This window comes from Polypterus senegalus, chromosome 6 (assembly GCF_016835505.1).
Source record: "Polypterus senegalus isolate Bchr_013 chromosome 6, ASM1683550v1, whole genome shotgun sequence".
In the NCBI taxonomy this organism is placed as follows: Eukaryota; Metazoa; Chordata; class Cladistia; order Polypteriformes; family Polypteridae; genus Polypterus; species Polypterus senegalus.
Window position 1 is genome coordinate 129,448,778 of NC_053159.1, and position 20,411 is coordinate 129,469,188.

General features: G+C 37.5%; 2 protein-coding genes across 5 annotated transcripts in view; one reads left to right on the forward strand and one right to left on the reverse strand.

Annotated features, from left to right (window-relative positions):
* The window catches only part of slc6a4a (solute carrier family 6 member 4a), a 56,864-nt gene extending 40,871 nt beyond the window's left edge, over nucleotides 1–15,993 (forward strand). For all 3 annotated transcript variants that reach the window (XM_039757170.1, XM_039757172.1, XM_039757171.1), the window contains 4 exons: nucleotides 3,359–3,458; nucleotides 3,773–3,873; nucleotides 5,672–5,839; nucleotides 12,871–15,993. In XM_039757170.1, the coding sequence (XP_039613104.1) occupies nucleotides 3,359–3,458; nucleotides 3,773–3,873; nucleotides 5,672–5,839; nucleotides 12,871–12,948 (447 nt within the window). In that variant the 3' untranslated portion in view covers nucleotides 12,949–15,993. The remainder of the gene's footprint in view (nucleotides 1–3,358; nucleotides 3,459–3,772; nucleotides 3,874–5,671; nucleotides 5,840–12,870) is intronic.
* A 1,825-nt stretch (nucleotides 15,994–17,818) lies between these two features.
* The window catches only part of nsrp1 (nuclear speckle splicing regulatory protein 1), a 31,992-nt gene continuing 29,399 nt past the window's right edge, over nucleotides 17,819–20,411 (reverse strand). For both annotated transcript variants that reach the window (XM_039757174.1, XM_039757175.1), the window contains one exon: nucleotides 17,819–19,629. In XM_039757174.1, the coding sequence (XP_039613108.1) occupies nucleotides 18,648–19,629 (982 nt within the window). In that variant the 3' untranslated portion in view covers nucleotides 17,819–18,647. The remainder of the gene's footprint in view (nucleotides 19,630–20,411) is intronic.

The following is a 20,411-nucleotide window of genomic DNA, read 5'->3' on the forward strand; positions in this document are numbered from 1 at the left end:
GAAGTAAAAATGTGAGGTTTGAATACACAATGGGAGGACTGAAACTTTAAAGTACACCTTATGAGAAGGATTTCAGCGTTCAACTGCAGATAGTGTTCAAAGCCATTAAGAAGATAAACAGAATGTCATGTTATCTAGCGCCCTGATGTGAGGAGTACAAGTCCAAGGAGGCTCTGCTCAAGGTTTATAATGCACTGGTGAGGCCTCATCTTGAGTACTGTGTGAAGTTTTGGTCTCCAGGTTACAAAAAGGACATAGCAGCACTAGAAAAGGTCCAGAGAAGAGCAACTAGGCTGATTCCAGGGCTACAGGGGTTGAATTATGAGGAAAGATTAAAAGAGCTGAGCCTATACAGTTTAAGCAAAAGAAGATTAAGAGGTGACATGATTGAAGAGTTTAAAATTATGAAGGGAATTAGTACAGTGGATTGAGACTGTTATTTTAAAATGAGCTCATTAGGAACACGGGGACACAGTTGGAAACTTAAGGTTAAATTTCACACAAACATTAGGAAGTTTTTCTTCATTCAGAGAACCATAGACACTAGGAATAAGTAACCAAGTAGTGTGGTAGACAGTAAGACTTCAGGTACATTTAAAACTTAATTTTTTTTATAAAAATTAGGTGAATAGAACTGGCAAGAATTGTTGAGATGAATGGCCTGTTCTAAATTGTTCAGATGGGTCTGTGCTGCACTCGAGTACTTCTGCTATGATAATTAATAACAAGAAACACTTTCCAGCATCTCTGAAATTCTTATGAATAACAAAAACAATTAACTGTAGCCCTCCATTACAGGGGTAGTTTAGGTTGAGTTACAGTTTTCTTTCAGCACAGCAACAACACTGTTATCTTGTACACTTTTGTCCCAAACACATACAGCATAAACAGTACTCTCCATTGTGCTCCTGCCATTCTCCTTATTTGTCACCCTTGGACTCCTCGAGAGGGCTCGACAAACCTCATGCCATGCCAATAATACACAAGGCTTATTAGATTCCTGTCAGCATGTCTTTAATTGTTCATCACTTGCCGCTCTACGTGGGGATCTCGCTTCAGGCAGGCACGTTGTCTGCCAGCCGTCCTTGCTATAATGCCATAGAATCTGCAAGCGTGAATCTCTTGTTATTGTACTGAATGACACGACAGGTGTGGAGGACAGCACCTTGCAGTTTACACGCACTTGTCAATTCCACAATTAGCTGAACCCAGCTCTCCATTCAGCCAACCTGAAGAGCTTATTACAGGTAGAATACAGACTGAAGAGGCATACAGAAACAAAAGCAGCTCCACAGCAATCCACCGTGTAGGGCAAGATGAAAACATTTTTGGACTTGAGGTCAGCCTGAGAGCATTTATTTAACAGATCAGTGTACTTAATTAATTTGTGCCAAAGTGATTAGTGACACTTAAATCTAGAAAGTGGCAGAGGGGGGATAAAGTGGCATAAAGTTTAAAAGCAATGAGAAGGAGGAGAACTGAAGATGTTTCTAGGTTCATTTTGATTTAGTGTTAAGCTTTAGTGTGCTTTAAAAGTAGCATTGCTTAATTAGCTGACAATTAGTGTTTTTTTTTTTGATCTTACTAGGGGGCTTCACTCACCAACCCCCCGGCCTGCGCTACACGCCAGCCACTTCACATCTCTGCCGCTCATGTATATGGATTTCACTGTCACCAAACAAATCTTTTAATTCTTGCGGATACGCGTCTTCATTGGGAAGAAACACTACTTCTCCCTGATGGCAACACGAATTAGCTGATCTACAAGTTTCCAACTTAAAGTTTAAATCCGAACAATATATTTGATCTTTTTTCGCTATTCCGTTATTTCACCGAGTAATAATTTCCATTTATTTATGCTAATGCGATCTTTACTATAATTTTTTTGAGACTTTCAAATTTTAGTACTTTTATCATCTGTAACCTGCTGTGCACGTGTATCACTCAAATGTTTTTGAATTCTTTACGACATTCTACTTTGTCATCTTCTCTTTGTCTTTTTTTTTCCAGCCCTGGGTGTGGTCAAATCTCTTGGCACAAAGTCTTGTCTTGTGGGACTTACAAGTTATCTCTCTGAAAAAGTCGCATCTCGTCCCAGGATTTTTTTTATATAATAGAGAGATTTTTTTCATGCTAAAATTGGCAAGGTGTTGAAAGTTTTCTTCTTGTAGGCAGACCCATGCGGAGTATCCTTAACCACCATACACTGCTAGCAGTCTTCCCTAATTTCTGCTCTTCTACACTCTTACATCATAGACTTGTACTGTCAAGAGGAATATCTCGACTCTTCTGAATGTGGGTTCATGTGGCAGATGGAGAGTATGCTATGCAAAAGCACCTGTATATTTTATAAGCTACAATTCGTTTTAGCTCCAATTTGTGCTGGCTTATGGAGGGAGAATTCATCCATCCATCCATTATCCAACCCACTATTTCCTAACTACAGGGTCACAGGGGTCTGCTGGAGCCAATCCCAGCCAACACAGGGCGCAAGGCAGGAAACAAACCCCAGGCAGGGCGCCAGCCCACCACAGGGCACACACACACACACACACTAGGGACAATTTAGGATTGCCAATCCACCTTATCTGCATGTCTTTGGACTATGGGAGGAAACCGGAGCACCCAGAAGAAACCCACGCAGACACGGGGAGAACCACGACACGGGAAGCGAACCTGGGTCTCCTAACTGCGAGGTAGCTGCGCTACCTACTGCGCCACCGTGCTGCCCAGGGAGAATTCAACCCTCTGTAATTTGTCCCAATATTTCTATTGTACCTTTCACAGAGCACATCATCAAAAGTTGCTTTATATAATTCAAACCAACAAGGCAACAATGCCATGCAAAACATTGCAATTCATGCTAAAAAGCACAAGAACAAAATAGTAAGAAGAGCCAACACATAATTTTAACTGAAAGTACATCACGCAGTTCATTAATAGCAAAATGGAGTCAGCACCAGCATCATAGTTGCAAAAATGTCTATGAGGTAAGAGTGATGTAAAATTAAACAGAAGGAATGTGAAATTTTAATATTGACATTGACACCACCTTATACATAGACAGCTTTAATATATCTAACCTGGATCACACAGCTCCTCTCATTTCATTGGAAAATCTTTGATTGTATCCTCACACTCAGTTGTAAGAAAGAGTTCCTGAGCAGGTGTCTGTTAGGCACAAACCTGGACAAGCTCCGAATCTGAGATGCTCAGTTAACATATATACGAGTACTGTATATACTGCATTAAGAAAATCTAGCCTCCAGATGCTACAAGACAGCACTCGGATGGGTTGGAGTTTCCCTACCTTGACAGCAGGAATTTTTAAACTGATGCTCTTTCTTCTGACCCCCAGGGAGGTGCTTATGTGGTCAAACTTTTTGAAGAATATGCCACAGGTGCAGCTGTCATCACTGTTGTCTTCCTTGAAGTCATCGCTGTTTCTTGGTTTTATGGTAAGACCTACAGTTCATATTTTACACCATCTAAAACTGTCAATAAATACAAAGGACAAGCTCAATAGTTTTCTTATGACCTTAGTACTGCCTCGTTGTTTTAATGTGTCATGCTAGTTAGTTTGCCTGCTTTTAGAGGTTTGAGGGAGGTCCTTCTGAAATTTTCTCTCCCTTCCTGTAAGGTCTCTGATAATTCAGATGAGGCTGGCCTACTGGGAGTGCCTGAGTTCTATGGAAATATGAGAGACGGGGCTAATAAGAAACACACTGTAATTGTGAAATCTTTACTTTTTTTTTTTTTTTTTTGTCTGTAGGGATGCCTCGCTTTTGCCGAGACGTTGAAGCAATGCTGGGCTTCAGCCCTGGCTGGTATTGGAAGATCTGTTGGGTAGCAATCAGTCCTATCTTTCTGTTGGTAAGAACGTGTATGTGTATAGCTCAGAATATTTAGTATTCTAAGGAATCTTGTGAATTTAAATGTCCTATAGGTCAGTGTACTAGCCAAGAAAAGGGTGGGCCTCTTGTTATTTTATAATCCTTGCCATCATAGTAGTTTGCACATTAAGTACATTTTTACTTTGTTATTATTGTTAGATACACATAAGTACCCCTTGCTAGTACCAGATTGGACCCCCTTTTGCCTTTAGATCTACCAGGATTCTTTGTGGCATAGTTTCAGCAAGGTGCTGGAATTCCTCAAGGATTTTGATCCAGTTACTGCAGATTTGTTAGCTGCACATCCATGATGCAAATCTCCCGTTCCACCATATCCCAAAGGTGCTTTATTAGATTGAGATCTGATGACCGAGGAGGCCATTTCAGTACAGTGAACTCATTGTCATGTTTAAGAAACCAGTTTGAAATTATTTGGACTTTGTGACATGGCGCGTTATCCTGCTGGATGTACCCATCTAAGATGGGCACACTGCTGTCTTAAGGGAATTATTAGTTTTGACCAGCAGGGTATTTTTTCAATGTCCAAAAGGCTGATTTCCAATTGTGCAGGTAAAGCACTCTGAATTAAATAGCAGCACATTGCCTTTAGTCATCTATCAGTTTTAGAGGAATAACTAAAATACCTCTGATATAACTTTGCTTCCTACAGAGTTGTTTTTCATATTCCAGTTGTTAGCAGCCATCAATGGTTTGATAAATTACCTGGCATCGGAAATGCTTGCCTGACCACCCAGTAAAGTACTGTTTATATGGAATTATGAACACTAAATGATCTGCATCTTATTATTATCATTGAATGTATGTTTTTTTTGAGGGTGGCGATGTTATTATTTGTTATAATACTTCTGTTTATCTTGAGCTTCTGTAAAATCTTAATTTTATCTATCTTAGAAAAAAGAACCTTTAATGTTGCACAATTGTATTAAGCCACTAAAGTATTACAGCACATGACAGAGAAGTGCTAAGTAAGGTAGCGTGTTACATAAATACTTGTGTACTATGCATGTAGAGCCTTATGTAAAGCTTTCTAAAGAAAAGAAAATACGAAGCCTTATTATAACATTGAAGCCATTTCCATTTCAGCAACATATAGGGGCTGTGATGCTCTGTAATGTGAGGATGTGTGACATATTATTCTCTCTCGTTCCTCTTGGATGCCATCACTCTGCCTTTCTTCTAATTTACCATCTTTCAGTGAAATACATAACATTTTAACTGCCTGTCCAGTTTGGAGGTGGGTGCGTATGAATTTTAAGACTATCCTTAGATTCATCAAGCTTTCATTGGCAGTACCAGCCAGCAAAGTGTATCAGATTCCTTCTTTTAAGTTTTAAATCCAGGGGTAAACTCTGTATTCTTAAAATTTCTGTAGTATCTCTTCACAATTTTGGTGGAGTCAGTTTTACTGTGCCTAGTTTTTTTTCAGTAATCAATTGATGTAGATATTTATTATAAGCTGGAGCACATGCAAAAAAAACACACAGGCCGTGGCTGAGAACCCCTGCTTTAAAGTGCTATTTATTTATTTTTTTTTATTATTATTATTATTATTAGGTAATACGACATGGGGAAATATTTTACAAAACCAAAATAAATGGAGGGAAGTACAGCTAACGTGACCATAAAACACACACACACCACGGGAAGAAACAACTGTGTGACTACAAAAACCAGAATCATCAGAAGACACTAAAAGGCCATTTCTTAACACTAAATTCCTTGTCTCTCTCTTTCTCTCTCTTTCTCTTGGGGTGCAGTTCATTATTGTCAGTTTTGTGATCTATCCTCCAAATGTCAAGCTGTTTGATTATGACTACCCTCCTTGGACCACAGTACTCGGCTACTGTATTGGAGTTTCTTCATTCATCTGTGTACCTGCATATATGCTGTATATCATTGCTGTTACGCCGGGCACATTAAAACAGGTAGGTGCTGTCAGTTTTGCACATTATAATATTTCACCACACACTGTGTTATCACAGAAATACTTGAAACTAAAAAATGGAGTTTGGTTCAAAACCAGTAAGTAACAAACATTCTGGGTACCTCTCCAGTAGTCTTATTTTAGTTTGTTTGGGAAGAAAGTATCCAACATAAACATTTCCTTTTTAAGAATATTTTATCTTAAATATACAGTATTTATTAAATATACTTAGCACAGTCACCATATCTGTTAAAAATGATCAATTTGAGGGTTTTTACTGAGACACACCTTCAGACTTTAACAGAAAAAAAAAATCCTTGTGATATAATTCACATTATGTCACAGGGAGTTGACACTTAATGTTTCAGTTCATTCTTGTATGTCACTTTATAAAGGAAAAAATAAAATAAAAAATGCTGAGGTGTATCTATTAATCCCCACATAATTTATACATTTCTAGCATTTTCTATTATAGCAGTGCACTTGGGAGGTAAACATCCTTTTGTTATACAGTGGTCTCACCTTAGCCAAATAATCTCCTTTGTTATACAGTGGTCCCACCTTAGCCACGTGCTGACCATTCTTTGCCAATAGTTAGCTATTGTTTAGAAGTTTTTTGTTCCCCTTTCACACACATCTAATACAGTTCTGCAGTCTGCATACATTCTGTGGTTATTAATCTCTCTATTATATAAAAAAAAATTCTGAGACCAGACTTTTTTTCAAGTCCCGCAAGATGAGACGTTGGCCATGAGATTTTTTTCAAGTCACGCCCTCCTCTCAACCATATTCAACTAATCACATGGCCCTCTCACCTCTCATTCGTATGAATGCCTTTGACAGACACAGTTCCTGCTCTCTCAGTTCTTATAAATTTTAACATTTTCCTCACTTTTAGTTCCCAATTAAAGAAGACGTATTATGTCCCAATCTTATTGAATTTCATCATGAAGGGTTATCAGCAGAAGAAATGAGTACACGGGCAACCCTAGCAGAGGGAAACGATGAAGTCAAATGAATTTACACCCAAATTGTTGATAGGTTACACAGCAAATTGGTTAAATGCGTATCGATAGACAATGCTGAAACAGTTGGTGGTGATCATGTGGAAAATCCAAACATCAACTTACAATATCCCGAAGACTATCTACATCCGTTAACACCATCTAGTCTTTCACCACACTAATTAATGTAGAAAGAAGTACATATCCAAGAAAGGTAATGTAGTACATCTTCCGCAGATAACATTAGACAACAAAGGAGATCTTGATATGCCATTTGTATTAAAACATTAACAGTTTCCTGTTTAAAATAGCTTTTGATACAAAGACAATTAACAAATGTCAGAGCCAAACATTGGAAAAAGTTGTTTTATTTATTAGAGAGAAAGAAACAAAATTCAATCAAGGGCAGTTATACATTGCATTGTCACAATGAAAGTCCAAACACAGAATCAAAATTCAATGCAATATTGATGAAAATTTAATTAAAAAATGTTTTTACTGAAGTATAACAGAAAAAGTGTAAGTTTAAAAAGTATTTGCATGTTAATTTCAAAGCCAAACAGAACGTAATCATATTACGCAATGAATAACTCTAACACAATATGAAACATAATTTACTTTCAAATTATTACATTTTACTATTTTTTAATATGGTTAACTACTTGCACTAATGTAAAATAGTTCTATCTTGCATATGTAACAATTCCCATGAAAAAAACAATCTGCTTAAATTGTATATCCGCATCCCCTGAGCGGTAGAACCGCAAATAGCCTAGTGTGTAGCGCTACGATGAAGTTTATAAATCTCTTCCACCTGTCCTATCATGATTATATAATAGCAGCTCAGCAGCCTGGTCTCAAGTTATATGCCTATACTGTATGTCTGAGGTGGGTTACCACCAAGTTCAAATTGTAAAGTTTACACTTAAAATGTATGAAGTGCAGGGGGTGTACAATCCTTAGTTTTAGTCTCACTATCTGTGTGAAGTACCGTTAGCCACCATTAAAATCCATTTTCTTGTGTATATATAGTGGCACGCAAACGTTTGGGTAAAAAAATGTTGTTATTGTGAACAGCTAAGCAAGAAAAAGATGACATGATTTCCAAATGGCATAAATGTAAAGATAACACATTTCTTTAATATTTTAAGCAAGATTACATTTTTATTTCCATCATTTAGTTTCAGAATAGCAAAAAAGGAAAAGGGCCTGAAGCAAATGTTTGGGCACCCGACATGGTCAATACTTAGTAACACCCCCTTCAGCAAGTATCACAGCTCGTAAACCTTCTTGTAGCCTTTCAGTGCGTATTTTTGCCCACTTGTCCTTGCAAAACGCTTCTAGTTTGGCGAGATTCTTGGACCATAAAGCATGCAGTGCTCTTTTGTGATCTATCCACAGATTGTTGATGATGATTAGATCAAAGAACTGTGAGGTCCATGCCAAAACCTTCAGCTTATGCCTCTTGAGAGGTAGTTCATTGTGGATTTTAGGGTGTGCTATGGATCATTATCTTGTTGTAGGACCCCATCCACTTTTTATCTTCAGCTTTTTTTTTTACAGTAGTGTGATGTTTGCTTGTATAGAATTTAATCCATTCTTCCCTTTACCAGTGAAATGTTCCCTGTGCCACTGGCTATAACACACACCCAAAGCATGATTGATTCACCCCCATGTTTAATAGTTGTAGAGGTGGAATTTTGCATCCTTTTTTCTCCATACATACCTTTTGACATTGTGGCCAAAAGGCTCTATTTTGACTTCATCAGTCTACGGGAAAATTACCAAAATGCATCTGGCTTGTTTAGATGTCCATTTGTAAACCTCTGATGCTGAATGTTGTGGCTAGGAGGCAAGAAAGGTGCTTTTCTGTGGATTCCTCCAAGAATGTCATATTTGTGTAGGTATCAGTGCACAACCAGTCTGCTAAATCTTCCTGAAGGAAGTTTGCAGTCAAACAAGGGTTTTGATTTTCATTTCTAACAATCCCACAAACAGTTCTCTTAGAATATTTTCATGGTCTTCCAAACCTCAGCTTGACTTCCACCATTCCTGTTAACTGCCATTTCTTAATTTCATTATGACCCGAGGAAGCGGCTACCTGCAAATGCTTTGCAGGCATCTATTTATTTTTTAGAGGGCTAGGCAGCTTCTTAGAGGAGCCCCAGGTTGGGATGAGGTTTGAAGAGTCCAGAGTATTTATACAGCTTTGAAATGTGCATCATCTGACCTTTCCTAGCCCTAATGAGCTAATTAAGGTCCGAGACCTTGGTGAGTTATCAGAGACCTCATATCTCTTGGGGGTGCTCAAACATTTGCATGGTGCTCCCTTCCTTTTTTCACTGTATAATTGTACAAAACAAAAAATAACACACTACTCTTGTTTAAAATGCTGTAAAGGATATTTCATCTTTACCGTTACACCTTTTGACGATATGTTCATCTTCTACACACTTAACAATTCACAAGAACAGGCACTTTCAATCTTTACTGCAACTTTTACCCTCACCAAAATAAGGTGTTAGGCAGAGAGTGTGATACAGTATCCATCCAAAACTTTAGCATAACTTTTATATAGATGGAAACCCAAGTTGTACAACTCGACGATGTATGAATATTTCTGGCTGGCTGACCAACTACAAGACTCCCTAGACATTTATTATAGAGCGATTATTGTAATTTTTACAGAGTACAGTAAAACTCTTACTTGCCTGTGCTAATGAACATCTAACACGTCGCTGCTCTCCACTGCCAGCTTCTAAACTTCTGTTAATCCTTACTGCAAAATCTCAGAAAACTATTTTTAATTCTACAAATAAAGCTATGTTTGGATTACCTGCAGGACAACTGAAACTTGGAAAAGCAGTTTAAAAATAAAAAAAGGACATTGAAGCGGTGGGAAAAAAAGGCAAATCAGTATTTCAGTGCCATTACTTTTCCCCGTTTTAGTAATTTTTTTTTTTTTCTCCTCTCTACGGGCTACATCTGTTGTAATATTCCACTTCTGATCCATGAATGTCTACCCGTATGAGAGGCTTGCATGACTTTAATAAATCTTATTCAAACAAAGAATGGAGGTAACACTGCTTACCTTTCCCTCATTCACGGAAGCTATCAATAGGATAGCTCTATTTACTGAGAACCAAAGTTAACTAAAATAATATTAGTTTCCCAATAGAGAAAAAAAAAAAGTATACATAATATTTACATAGAGTACACAATCTGTTATGCCCACACTTTCTTCTATTTTTGGAGATAATAAACACTAAAGCTTGTTAATCAAATTTAAACCAACTATTTCATTTACACGAGGATAGCAAGCAAAGGTAATCATTCTCTACTTTGTAAAACTTGGCCAATGGTGACAGGCATCAGAACGGTTACTGAGGTGACATAAAATCAACATGGGTGACATGTTGAGCGGGTTTTACTCTTACTTGTTGGAAGCGTCTGGGAAAAGGAGTTGTTCATACATCTGGACCAGTGACAGGAGGCTGAGCATAGTTTGGTAAGCACTCATCATGTCTCACCTGTCTTACAAAATTTTATTTATTGTATAGTGTTTTTTCTACACTATGGGTAAACCGTTTAAAACTGCTAGTAAAACTTTGACGTGGTTTTAAGGAGCTGCTCTGTCATGGTCTTGCATTCTATCCTAGGATTCTTGCAACTTTGCATTGGATAACATTCTTCTGATTGGACAGCTTTTGCCCTTAGTTAACATTACAAAGACAACAGCTTCATCTCTCTCTGTCTCTACTCTACTTTATTTTTAGTCTCGTATTGCCTTCCAAAATCAGTCCTGCTGCTCTTCCTAAGGTGGTTGCTTTTCACTACCAAACAATTTATTGAACAAAGCCTTTAACCAGGCTTTTATTTCAACTAAACACAACCTTATGAAACAACTTTATATAATGGTATGATAACAGGAAAACACTAATGAGGGTAGAAGAAAGAACAGTGAATGTTGACCTGTTGCTCAATAGTAATAACGAAGATTATGCCAAATAATTCATAAACAAGTTGGGATAAATTAACAAAAACAATTAAATGGGTTCAAAACTCCATAAAAATTAATGGTGCATTCACCAAGTAAGACAATACGTGATAAGGATGATTCAATCCGGAGATAGTGACTTGACAACGAAAATAACATTTGTTAAAGCAGTGGCCTTTCCAATAGCAAAATCTAGCTAAGCAAACTGAGACATGAAGACAGCAGAGTAAAAAAAACAACACTTCTGTTTTTAGAGGAATTACCTGTAAATCAAGATGTGCATTACAGGCCTAAAGGTCAGTTCTGGATCAAGCCTGACCTTATACTTTAGTAACATTTTCCTTTCATGCATTGAGAAAAGATGGTTCCTTCCAGAAGGCTCCAATGTTTGGGGGGTGAAATGTAACTGAAGTATGAAAAGAAACGCAGACAAGAAGGTATACATATGCCACCACTGAGAATGCCGATATGTTACTCTAGCTTTCGAATGACACTACCATTAGCTTAAGAAGCTGCTTTTGATTTAGCTAGAATAGACTACATTGACATGCTAATCCAATACAACAGTTTCCCTTTAAAAGAGTACCAGGTGCGACACTACTTAAAACATCCTCTCACTAATAATTTAAAAGATGATTACTGTATAGGTTTTTTTTTTCCCCTGAGAAAAACACTTGTTTATAAACATACATTCTAGCTCCTCTTGCAATTCATGTGTTATATACTACCCACAGTAACAGTAATTAAATTAAGCAGGATTTTCTGGCAAACTGATTTCACTTACCTTAGATTGATTTGTTGGGTATGTGTCCTGTAATGTAGTATAATGCAGTGATGGTTCCTGCTTTAGGTCCAATTTTGCTTGGCTAGAGTTCGACAAACCAGTCTCCCCTCATTCCATCCAGCCCACCAACCCTTCTAGTGCAAGTTCTGGACTGTAATAAGCAGGTGTGGAAATCAGATTAATGAATAGGTCAAATAAAGGGGTTAATTCATTATCAGTTTTAAAACTACACTCATTTTTACACTAAACTGTAGATGGGCGACAAGTTCTGCAAAGCAGCTAAAAAGAAATGGATGATAGTAGCTTCAATAAATCCCTAATTTGAAGTGAAAAAGTTTAGGTTAGAACATTAAACTATTCCAAGGAACTGGCTGACAACTTGCATCACTGCCTAGATTTGCTGAATGGGCAGCAAGCCCAGCTTTGATCTCTTCTGGCCAAATGTGTGACAAGCATTTTCAAAAAAATGATGTTTGCCTTCTTAACCACACTAAAGATAAGCATATTTGTTCTTATTTGATTAAACTGGGTGCAAAGGTCCTAGACAATTAATATATACACATTCATAAATTGTGAACCAGAATGTACTCAACCACTTGATTGATGTCTGTTCCGAAGTAAGAAAAATAGCAAAAAAAGCTGATTCTGTATTCTAAAAGAATAAAAACACAGGCCTACATGGGGCATCAGTCAGATATCTAACTGTAAATTATTACTTGGAACTTAGGATGGCCTGTGAAAGACGGCACTGATTTCACTGAAGGGAATGAAAGGGTGGGCTGCAATGACAACCACTGAAACTGAGCGATGGGCTTTGAATAAAATAAGAAGAAGCTGCTTTCAAAAGGGCACAAGTAAAATCACAAAGGCCACAGGAGTGCTGGTATCTTGGGTAAAAGGGTTAATGAACTTAGATTTGTTCTTAGGAGGACTCCACTTAGCTACCCGACCAGTTACAAGAAGAGTACAACATGGGCTTGAACAACCTATGCACATCTGTTACCCAGAAGAAGTCAAGGTTACATCTGAAAGGCTTGCAGAATTTAGAGATTGAATTAAATATCCAGTGTAAACAGCTGTATATATACATGGTGCAAAGCTGACTGACAGATTAAAACAGGCTACAGGTGGTGTTAGATGCAGTACTTTTCCCTTAAATGAAGTGAGGCAGACTCGGCTCAAGAACCGTGAGCTGCCATCTTTAAGTTGCTTTCAATCACCCCTGAAAGATTTTCTTCTATCCACAGCGTCTACTAAAGAGCATAACTCCACAGCCTGGAGCCCAGGCCCAACACTGTGACATCATCATCACCAATGCAGTGTAAAGTGGGAGCCACGATGTGCATAAACACATGATTACATTTACAGCACAGCCAAAGAGGGTCAAACTCGAGGCAAAACCAAACCCAGCACTACGAGTACATGCTGGACTGCGACCTTCACTTGGAACCTTGCCGCTGCTCCTGCCATCAGATGGGGAAAAGGGACAGGGAGGAGCAGAGGACAGCAGCAGAACAGGCTCACTTTACTTTTTGTTTTTGAGCCCATGAGTATTTCTGGACAATGGGCAGTTTACTTTGCCACCTGGCATGCAAGTTGTTTGGGTATTTTCTCTCATCAAATCCACGTAGTACAGAATGCTTATCTGTAGGTATGTGTTTAAAAAATATAATGAAATGTGAGCACTGCTTTATCTATTTAAGTATTTCCAAACAGCAACATTAGTGATGTGTTTTACATAGCTACAGTATATAACATGCACTTGTTGTCAGAATGAATGACTATAGCCTGAACAGGAAAGTAATTATGATTTTTATAAGTATATATCCAACACATTTTAAACAAATTAATGCTCAGCTAAACAAATGTGTCCAAATTTGTCTCCTTCAGATCTTGTGCACTGTACTTGAGACAATACCCGATCCAGAAAAGAGTAAGCATGGCATTTTATGAAATGTTTTTTTTGTTTTTGTTTCTGCCTGTAATTTACATTGGAAAATGAGTACATATATGCAGGCCTCATGTACATGTGTTTGTATTTGCCACACACATATGTCCTCTCTTTATGTGGTCAACCAAAGAAATGTTGGTCTCCACGTTGGAAGATGACAAATTTACTTCCCTCGACTGTCACGTTTATTACCAATAAACCATTCAGTTATTTCTGATATAGGATTCAGAGTTTAACTTAGAGTAAAGTAATAGTATTATTTAAATTTCAGTCCACCTTTAGGTAAATGAACCACATTTTACAGTTCCTACTGCAAGCAAACATGTCGATTGCTAAATCCCTCTAAACAGCCGAATGTTTATTGTGTAGTATATCTTGATATGCACAAGCCACCATTTTGGATACTGCTAAAACTAAAAGCAGTTCTGCATTAGGTTACTGTGTTCTGGTCAACAAATTTAGCAAATCACTCGCCTTGCTGCATGAATTTATGTTGGAACCATTGCTCTCTCCCTTCAACCCTCAAATGCATATGTTACTAGTGTATCAAAACATACAAGTATATATTATGTTAGGAACAGTAATGCCCACGGAGGGCTAGTATTGCACAGAAGTAGCTGCTTGATGCTCTTTACCTGTACAATTCCTATCACGGCTATTTTTTAAAGCTGCCACTTTTGATATGTCTGGTGCCAGCAATGAGGCCCTCACTTTGATATACCGTTATCAAAGTAAAATTATTCTTCCTGGAATGTATTACTATTTACACTGAGGATGTACTTGCCCTTCATATCAGGAGTACTTTCGTCTGTGCAGACATAAAGTGAGTATTACTGAATAATGGTATTAAGTGAAAAATATGATGCTGAAGGATAAGCAGACTTTGACAATCTTTTCATCTTGCATCCCCTCACACAGAGGTGTGATCAAAATTTATTTTCAGTACAACCACTTGTGCATCTAGTAAACAGTAACGAGACAAACTTAACTCAATCTGTGTGTTTCCCTTTTTATGTGCCTTATGTAAGCTTTTCAATGACATGATCTCTCACTGTCTAAAAGACTCAAGAAACCTTCAATTCCTTTATCTGCCAAGGCCAACCTGTTCACCCTACTTTATCACCTATTAAAAGGTCGACAAAACATCAGGATAGTGTTCCCTTGGGTTTATTTAATTCAATGAAGACCTGCTGCTCCAGGTCTTTTCATTTAAATCTAAATTCATATCTAGCCACAAACCATCCTTGGTCCACAAAAAGCTACATTTACTGCTGGTGCTGAAATCAGAGATTTACTAAGTGTTACTTTACCTTGGTAAGACCTTGAATGATATGCAATTTATTTAAATCAAATGTTTTTAAACAATTACATAAAATCTGTCTTCTTTTTACAAGGTGGGAGACAACCACAGAACGTTCAACAGAAACAGCTAATGTCTTCTACTTCCCAGCTTTCTGCACTAAATAACATTTTATTCTTGCCCATTGTGGAGGGGTAGAAAACAACCAAATGTGCGTTAATGCACATACACAAAGGCTTTGTCTGGTTCAGGTAGATGCAATCTGTAAATATAAACCCACTGCTGGCTGAGAGATGAGTTTAGCTTAAAACAAATTAAATCAACACACTTGCAGAACCAATATATAAAATAACATTTTACCTGTTCACTGTACATTAAAAGGTCTAACCTTTAATGCTGTTTACCAGATGTAAAAATATGCATTACAGGAAAAAAATCTAAGATGGTAACTGTTCTCATTTTATGGCAACAAAGTGCTTCTACAATTATTAATTTAATATTAAGAAATGCAAAGCAAGGAGAAGTCTATTAAGGATCTCATGACATAATGCAGTGGTGTTAATATTAATAAAATCCATTCCAAAAACAAAAATACAAAGAAACCCACAACCTCTTCAAAAGCTATAAAGTCCACTATCTAATATGTTATTGTTCTGACAAATAACAGCAATAAGATCACAGACAACAGATGTATAGAATTCCTGTGCATTAGTGACTGAGCAAACCGATGTCAGCAATGTGTTATTAAAGTGCTTTCTAAAGGTATGAAAACAAAGAACATAACTAAGTGTTGAATGTGTGAATCTGCATATACATATATACATATGTGTGTGGGTGTGTGTGGTAATGTACTGTATGTAAATGATGCTGTTACAGCAAAGAATGAGTTCTAGTATCCCAAGGGAAAATGGCAGTCTTAAAATATGTGTACAGTATGAGGACCATGTGTTTCTTCTTTATATACGAGTCTGTTATGCATAAAGACCTGTCTGTATTTATCAACAAGTTCTCATTTGTTATCAGTGATGTGTGAAAATGTTCAAAGCATCTGTCCTAGTCTTTTGTGAAAATTTCAATTGTATCTCATTATCCAAACAAATAAAAATGATCTATGTTGAAGGAAGCAGAATCATTTTTGTCTAAACTGCTACAGAAACAATGGAAGACAGCAATTACTCTGAATTTGAATATAACCCAGTGTACAACTAGTCATGTAATTTTAATATGAAACAGAATAAAATATAGCTGTTTCAAATTAGCATTACAGAACTGAACAAGGGTCAAACGCCTTTTTAATTAAAACTTAATTTTGCAAAAAATCAATTGCTAACAACAGATTTTGACTACAGTGTGCCTAGCTGACTATAGGTCTCAAAGTCTTGACGTGAATCCACAATAATATCAAATTTTCCTTCTGTCATCTTAGCTAATTGACCAGATCTGATTATTTTACTAGAGTGACAAAGTAATCAGTGCTGCTGTTCTGTAGCTCAGCTCATGAAGACTGGGTTCAGATCTTGTACTGGTCATGGTCTGTGTGGAGTTTACAAATTCTCCTCACCAATTTTTCTCTGGGTGCTCCAGTTTTCATAAGCTTTTCAAACACGTTGAGACTGGTGACTAGAAATTGGCCCAGTATGTATGCATGACTGGACGCACTCTGATGGACTGACACCTTGTTTACAGTTGGTACAGCCTTGTGACCAGTTCTTCTGCTATATGCTCCTGCTCCTCATGACCCAGATATGAAATAAATGGTTTCCGAAAATGATGGATGAATACTAATTATTTATACAGACGTGCAATACAACTAAACAGAAAAGGTATAATATTTGATCTGCAAGGTGTGGTTGACCACGGGATCAGAGCTTGGAAGCTCATCCCTGTTGGGGCCCGTGGCCTCCGCCAGGGGGCAGCCGGACGTTTATGGAACCCTGGATAGCAGCACTTCCACCACAATTGGAAGTGCTGCCGGAAGGAATTCCAGGGACAATCGGAGTGCTTCCAGGTGCTCATGCAGCACTTCCACCACACCAGGAAGTGCTGCCAGAAGATCGTCACAGAGCACCTGGAGCCCATCCAGGTTGTTATAAAAGAGGCCGCCTCCCTCCAGTAGACGAGCCGGAGTTGGGAGGAAGAAGACGAGTAAAGGCAGCAGAAGTACGGAGAGACTAAAAGAAAGAAGGGACTGAGTTGGCTGATTAGGGCATTGTGAGGTGAAAGCATAAAAAACATGTGTGCTTTGGACATTTGGTGTTGTGTCTGCTGAGTACGGGGGGTTGGCTTACCACAAAGGGTACAGTTTTTCGGCTTCATAAATCACAAAGGTTTAGTGATTTCATTCAGCCTTTAGACTAAACGTTATAAATGCATCTAATTGTTTGATTACATTTGATTTGTTCTATTTCTCTCTTCTTAGTCTCACCAACAGAATTACACATTTATAACAAGACACATTTTTGGCATGTGAGGTTGCAAGAAAACGCTTGCATATCTACAAGTTCATTTCTAAAGTGATGACTGGAATACATCACAGGAAACCATTCCATGTTAAATGTATATTTTCTATCCAATTCCACCATTTCCCTTAATTTAACTGTCCCTATTAGCCCCTTGACGTCTGCTAGAGCATCTATGCCAGGGCACTGTATTATTTTACAGTTTATGACTCAAACTTGTCCAATTTAGACCATCATTTTTGGCTATATATATTTTGCACATGCTATTGTCCATCCATTCACCCATTTTGTGTACTTAATTAGTCCAAAAAAGGGATTAGAGACCCACTATTTCTCAGTAGCATCACATACAAGGCAAGAATCAATCCTGAGCAGGACACCAGTCCACTGAAGAACATACTTCGAGTGCAGAATTAGAGAAAGGGATCAACTTGGCACGTATATTTTTCGGAAGTACCCTGAGAAATTCCACACCAACCATAAGATGAAAGTAAAAAAAACTCCATCTTTATTACTGTCAAATTAATGATCAAAATCATGTATGTATGTATGCATTTGTAGCTGAATAGTCTGTTCATAAGGTAACTAAAGGCTTATAATCAATAACCAGCTCCAATACAATTCAATTTTAGAAGTCACCACATTAGTGATTAAGAAACCCAACCATTCAAGATATACAGTGTTGCATTACAGGCTAAGCACTATATTATGCAGCACTTTAAAAAAAACACAGAAGGTTGTCTACCAAATACTCAAACTCATATAATCAATCTACATATACAATAATATATCCTGTGTAATAGTCCAAAATGTTGTTTATTTAAAAAGTTACCATATATAGTTGCAACTACCTCCGTACAAAAATCGATGACAATTTCTTGCATTGCACCTGTCATGACTAAAGTAAAAAACTACCTGTCAAATAAGATGTACTATAGGTGTGGTGTTTGGGACCTGTAGAGTTTGGCCATTTCCATTTACAGAGGCATTTACAGCATACTTTCAAACCTTAGCTTCAGAAACCCCAATCATGTTTTCTTTATCCTGTTTCTTCAAAAAATGTGGTACACAGTGAGAATAATCAAGAAAAATGAACTTGTCAAACAAAAATTGAAAAAAAATCTTCAAATGAACACAGGCAGTCAGTGATTTCAGGCAGTTACTTATGAATGTGCCAATTGTTAGAATTCAAAATATTTGACACAGTCTATTAGAAAATAAAACAGAAGAGTAGTCTTTCATCTCCCCAAAGGTAACTTTCAACTTTAATGAATGCAAATCTTTACCAAGCTATTTACTAAGCAATTATTGCGATTAATCGTCCTCTTTTTCAATGTATGCTTTGGTTGATGACCGTGCCATTTGTCTTGCCAGGTAGCGCTCCCGAGCTGACAAAACAGATTCTTCATTACAACGTTTTGCAAATTTGCTGAAACTTGATTCACCTTCACTTCTGTCCTCCGTAGCTGCAAGTGAAGATGTAGTTTGAGGCTCTTTAGCAACATGTTCATTTTCAGTTATTGCAGCTGCTCCTTCTTTTACCACAAGTCTATCACCCTTATCTTGATCTTCCTTATCACCCTTGTACTTCTTGTTTTTGTGGTCATCTTGGTCTTTCTGCTCTATGCTCTCCTTCTGTTTTTGGTTTTCACTATAACTTGCCTTCCTTTGCTTCCCTCTGTCAAAGTCTCTTTCCTCTCTTTCCTTTCTTTTGTCTGAATTTGGAGATCGGTTTTCCCGTTGACTGTCTAAATCTCTGGAACTTCTTGGTATTTCTTTATCTTTTGATCTCTCTGAATCCCTGAAGATTTTTGAGGTATCTTCTCTCAATTTTTCAGTAGATCTAAACTCTTTTCCTCCATCACTTTCCTTCAACCTTTCTGAATCTTTGTAGTCTCTTTCCCTTCTTCTGTCCAAGTCTCTGAAACCTTTCATTTTGTCCCTCTCCTCACATCTATCTAAACGTCTGGCTTCCTTCTCAGTCTTCCTCTCTATGTCCCTGTAATCTCTTTCTTTATCTTTGTGATGCTTTTTCTCTCTATGTCTATGTCTTTCTTTGGTTTTGTGTCTTTCATTCTTTTTATCTGGCTCACTTTCAGAAGACACGGATCTCTGTCTGTAATGTCGTGCAGAATTGCTTCGTTCTGTTTTGCTGACTGAAGAACTCTTGAATTTTGTGCTCAATCCTTCTTCTTCATCACTGTCAATTTCAAAGTCACTGTCTCTGTCTTGATTGTCATGATGTGGAGATTTGCTGCACTCTTCCTTAATTAACTCTTCTCTACTTTGGTGATCCCTATTAGTGCAGAGACAAAATAGAATTATTATACTGACTGCAAACAATCCATCAGAATATATCCCAGGAGATCCACAAATATGAGCATGATATTATGTTTAGTAGTCTTCCAAAAAAATGTGTTAGGTTCAAAAATGAAGAGAATGACAGAGAACATCTATAACAATAGAAACAGAAGTTATGCAATGATGAATATAATAAAAATATAACATACTAGATGTCCCCTCCATGGCTCCGCCCGCATAGTAGTGAAACAGGACAAACTTTAAAAATCAATAAACAAAGAGGTATCGCTAGGTAAGTGAAGGCAAGGTGTGCTCCAAAACGTGGCCAGAGGTAGACCAGTTCAAGCAGAGGCTGGCGAGAGAGTGAGTGAGTGAGTGAGGAGACGTCATGCTTCCCCATCCCCTCGGCCCACAGCCTCTCTCTCGGATTAGTGCAAATAAATCGTTCCTGCAAGCGAACTATGATACTTAGTGTGATGACAGAAGTCGCAAAAAATCAACCAGAATATTCAAGCAAATTATAGAAAAAACCCAATCTAAAGCTGTTAAGTAGTTTTCTTGTGAAAAGTGCAGAGACATATATTCAGACAGACACTGGATTTTAAATTCTCTCTCTCTATTTTATATATATATATATATATATATATATATATATATATATATATATATATATATATATATATAAAAATAAGAATAATAAGCTGGACTGTAAAACACTAGATAATACATAAAATCCCCCCTTGTCAAATCACTCTTCAGATGCCTGTATTTTAGTAA